The sequence below is a fragment of the Lactuca sativa genome, chromosome 1, assembly GCF_002870075.4.
Source record: "Lactuca sativa cultivar Salinas chromosome 1, Lsat_Salinas_v11, whole genome shotgun sequence".
NCBI classification, from domain to species: domain Eukaryota; kingdom Viridiplantae; phylum Streptophyta; class Magnoliopsida; order Asterales; family Asteraceae; genus Lactuca; species Lactuca sativa.
The window spans coordinates 64,871,311-64,875,352 of record NC_056623.2 but is presented as its reverse complement, the minus strand read 5'-3'; the positions used below and the strand labels follow the sequence as shown (position 1 = coordinate 64,875,352).

Genomic DNA, 4,042 nt, shown 5'->3' with positions numbered 1-4,042 from the left:
TCAAAAATCTATCAAGTTATAGCAATAGGTAATTTGCTACTTTCTAAACAGGTTATCTTATTATAAATTTATAATGTTGCAATATCATGTAGGTTAAAAAAAACTGATTTTTTTAACCATCTTCTTGTTTATAAAGTAATAAATATAATGCAGTAATATTTATCAATATTTTGAAAAATACATTGTTATTTCTCAAATTAACCCCATTGTAGATTAGTTATACATGGATTAATCATTAACCAACAAAACAAAATACAAACCAAAAACAATAACAACATGAACAAGTAATTCAAATTTCCCAAAAAAAATGATGTATTTTTCATCCTAACATGTTTGCAAATTCTAATGAAGTATAATAGCTTTGTTAATTATCCATATACACTTGTTTTCTCTCTTTCACCCATATCACTTATTCTTTTTCCTTCAAACATTTTCTGATCAAAATTATTGTGATGATAATCTTGTTGAAACTGCTTCCATGGCTGCTTCTACCATCTTTTCATCCTATAAACAAAGTAAAATATGAAATAAATAACTTTTGTCATATTTCATTATTCAATCAAATTTATTAAAAAAAAAAAAAAAAAAAAAAAAAGTTGTTTAAACTCATTACCTTCCCTTCCAAAGTTATTGTGAGTGCCCCTGTTCTTGATTTGCGATAACATCCTTGATTTTTTTAAACAAACAATCAGAAAAAATAATAAAGAAACAAAGATAATGATGATTTTTGAAAGATAATTAAAAAAGATTCCTAAATCCTACCAATGTTGACATTTGGAAATTCAAAACAAAGCTTTGATAGAGACTGAGCAACTTCTATCTACAAAGTCAAACACAATTTGGAGTTATGAATATATGATTTTTTTAAAGTAAGAGCAAAAGCTTGACTTTTGTAAAGTTGACTAATGAAACACATTCATACATCTGAGAGGGAGGTTGTGAAATGTTTAGATACAAATGATCCCATTGTTGCTAACAATCTTGAATTGGTCAAAGCATCCCATTGTTGGTCAAACTCAGTCACATTTGTTGCAGAAAAAACAATTACATTCCCACACTTTATCTGTAAAACACACACACACACACATTATAACTTTTTGAAGCATCAAATTTGAACTTTTATTAAAAATAAACTTAATTACCAATGGAACAGGAAGCTTTTCATGTAGCAACAATTCTGTTATACCTTCTGGCAACTTAGCCATCTGCAAAATATATAAAATCCAAAAACAAATTGTATTAATATGTTATTACTACATTTTTTTTTAAAAAAAAAATTAAAATTCCAGTATTCCAGTTATTATACCTCATTAGAGTCCCCACTCCACTTTTCACCATATAAATTCCTAAGATGTTCTTCAAATTCTTCATTGGGAGCCTGTATTATTATTATTATTATTATTATATTACATTTCAAAATTAAAATCCTAAATTATACATTTCATAAAATAAAAAGAAAATAAAATGTAAATGACTCACCAAACAAACACTGAGAGCTTTTGCAACTCCTGCAATGGAAACATCTGAAGGTAATGGACCAACTCCTCCATATAAGAAAACCTGTATAATTATTATTATTTATTTATTAACATTTCATTTCACCAATTTCAGATTATAATTTATAAAAAATAAAAATTTACACATTTACATGTAATAAATGTCATACCATGTCACTTGTAGACTTTTGGTTTTCAACTTCTTGAGCTACAGAATCTACCTATATAGAACAAATAAACTGTCTATTCAGGGGTAATTCAGTAATTCTTGACCTTATTATTTCAAGATTTCCATATGCAACTTACATCACTTGATACAACAGCAATATGGGAAACATTCCAACCAATAGAATGAATCTTCCTACACAACAAATGTCTTAATTCATCCTCCACCCTTCCAGACCTGAGCTATGTCAAATCATAAACATCAGTCAACAACACATAACAAATCATAAGAATAATAATAATCAAGAAACTTACAGAATTTCATCACCCACTGCTATGATTGAGGCTGAAGGGGTGTTTTCTTGATGTGATTCCACACCTTTGACTCCATCTTTGACTTTTTGAGGTAACTTTTTGGCTCTTCCAGCTCTTTCTAATCTTCCATCTGAAAGCATATATGCAGGCTTGAACTTTTCCTTACCAGAATCTTTAATGCATAACAATGCATTTGGAGTTGTGTCATTAACACTTCCTATTGATGTATATCTGTAAACATGCAAAAAAAAGTTTTTTTTAAAGAAAATAAACAAACCCATAAAGTAAATTCTTGAAAATATAAGATATGAATTACCCTTGGTCGTATAGACTACAGTATGGAACCTTGCAAGTCAAAAGAAAAGCCCACACGTCTCTGCCATAGAAAATCAAGGAAATTACGAAAATGCCATTCTTCATAATTTGGCATGTTTATGAATTATGATTGAAATACCTGTAAGACCAATCCAAGATTGGATTAACTCTCATGAAAGGTGGCCATCCAGGTGAGCTTGGAGAGAATTGTTCTTGACCCACCTTCAAAAAGTCAAAAGTTTTTTTTTTTTTCAGTTTTTATGAACATATTTGACAAATATCAAGTTTTTATTATCTTTAAAAGAATAACATGACAAGAATTGTGGCTTACAGCAGTGGGATCGCCGATTCTAACACCAAGGAAAATGGCTTTTGTTGGTTTAGATTTTAGTAACGCCTCTAAACCTGACTTGAAATCTTGGCGTATGATATCTAATTGGACACCATAACTACATGAAAAGAATCAATTATATATATAATTGATTGATTACATAAGGATAATTTATTGATTAATTGATTATAGATAATGTCTTGCCTAGAAGCTGTTTCGTAAGTGAATGAATTGATTTCAGGGAAGGCAGAAGGGCTCTCGAAATAGATTGTTCTTATTGGAAATGTGGATGCGTGAGTAGATAGATCGCCATTTGAATGACCATTATCGACTTGATGTAAAAAAAATCCTGCCCTTAGAAGGTGTAGTAGAACCTAGGAGAAAAGATAATTGTTGGGAATTATTGAAGAAATGGGGTTTTTAGATGATTATGATCGCGGATAATAACAAAAACTTACCGTTGAATCTTTTCCGCCATTGAAGCTAAATGCAACCTCTTCAATACTGATAAGTGAAACAATGTCAACGAGAATCAAATCTCTAGAAAACCCAAATCGTTTCACTAAAACGAAGCCCTAAAACGTCAAAATATAATCTTAGTAATCGAACATGTAAAAGTGAAACTTACGGGTAAAGAGCAAGAGCTCTTTGAATAACATTGACGGCTTTATTATACTTGGTTTTCAGCTTTTGATCATTGCTCTCTCTGATTGCTTTATCGATCTCCATTTACGTGTCTGGCTATTCAAATCTTTCCTGTAAAAGGAATGAAAATTGGAGTTGAAAAAAACAAATCAAGAACGTGGGTTTTGATGGAACCTTGAAAGAAAGATTCAAACCGGTCAAAAAGGGTTTTCTTTCCAAATTCCGTGTTGATTTTTCTGATGAAATTGAAATCGGGACACGGAATTTGGAATTGGGGGAAAGAAATTTGGGATATTTCTGATGAAGGTTGAAGGGTTTTTATGGATGGATGTCGCTGATGATTTATCTAAATCTAAACGAAAACAGAATTTTGTTGTGGGTCGTTCGTTGGGCGTCATGTGTTTGTTTATATGTCTTTACTGCGAAATTGTTATTCAAGTTTTTGGTCGTAAATTTTATTTTATTTTTTTCATTTTGTTTTTTCGAGATACAACGACTTGGAATAAGTAAATTTAAGTTTTAAATATTATTTTTTCCTAAAATAGTATTTGATTTGTGGGATTTTATAAGATTTGGATAAAATTAGAATTTGATTCCGAACAATTATAAATACGATTGGTTGTAAAGAAATTAAATTCTCATAAAATTTCTGAAATAAGACACTCGAAAGCCAACGATTCAACAATACTTCTTAAAACACATAAAATTCAATTTTAAATGGATGTGTTCGGCAAAAATAACAGGTAGTGGGTAGTTTCCGATTGGTAGCATTTTG

The 4,042-nt window shown here is 30.1% G+C and overlaps 1 protein-coding gene across 1 annotated transcript; it reads right to left on the bottom strand.

Annotated features, from left to right (window-relative positions):
• Positions 1 to 269: 269 nt before the first annotated feature.
• Positions 270 to 3,660, bottom strand: LOC111893026 (uncharacterized). The gene is made up of 17 exons (XM_023889099.3): positions 3,462 to 3,660; positions 3,251 to 3,378; positions 3,081 to 3,126; positions 2,827 to 2,996; positions 2,623 to 2,740; positions 2,431 to 2,513; positions 2,293 to 2,352; positions 1,977 to 2,207; positions 1,803 to 1,899; positions 1,667 to 1,717; positions 1,480 to 1,560; positions 1,307 to 1,378; positions 1,143 to 1,205; positions 923 to 1,063; positions 763 to 820; positions 614 to 666; positions 270 to 504 (listed from the first exon to the last, which is right to left on the bottom strand). The coding sequence occupies exons 2-17, from the start codon at positions 3,349 to 3,351 to the stop codon at positions 445 to 447; spliced, it is 1,485 nt and encodes a 494-aa protein (XP_023744867.1). The 5' UTR covers positions 3,352 to 3,378; positions 3,462 to 3,660; the 3' UTR covers positions 270 to 444.
• Between the last annotated feature and the right edge of the window lie 382 nt (positions 3,661 to 4,042).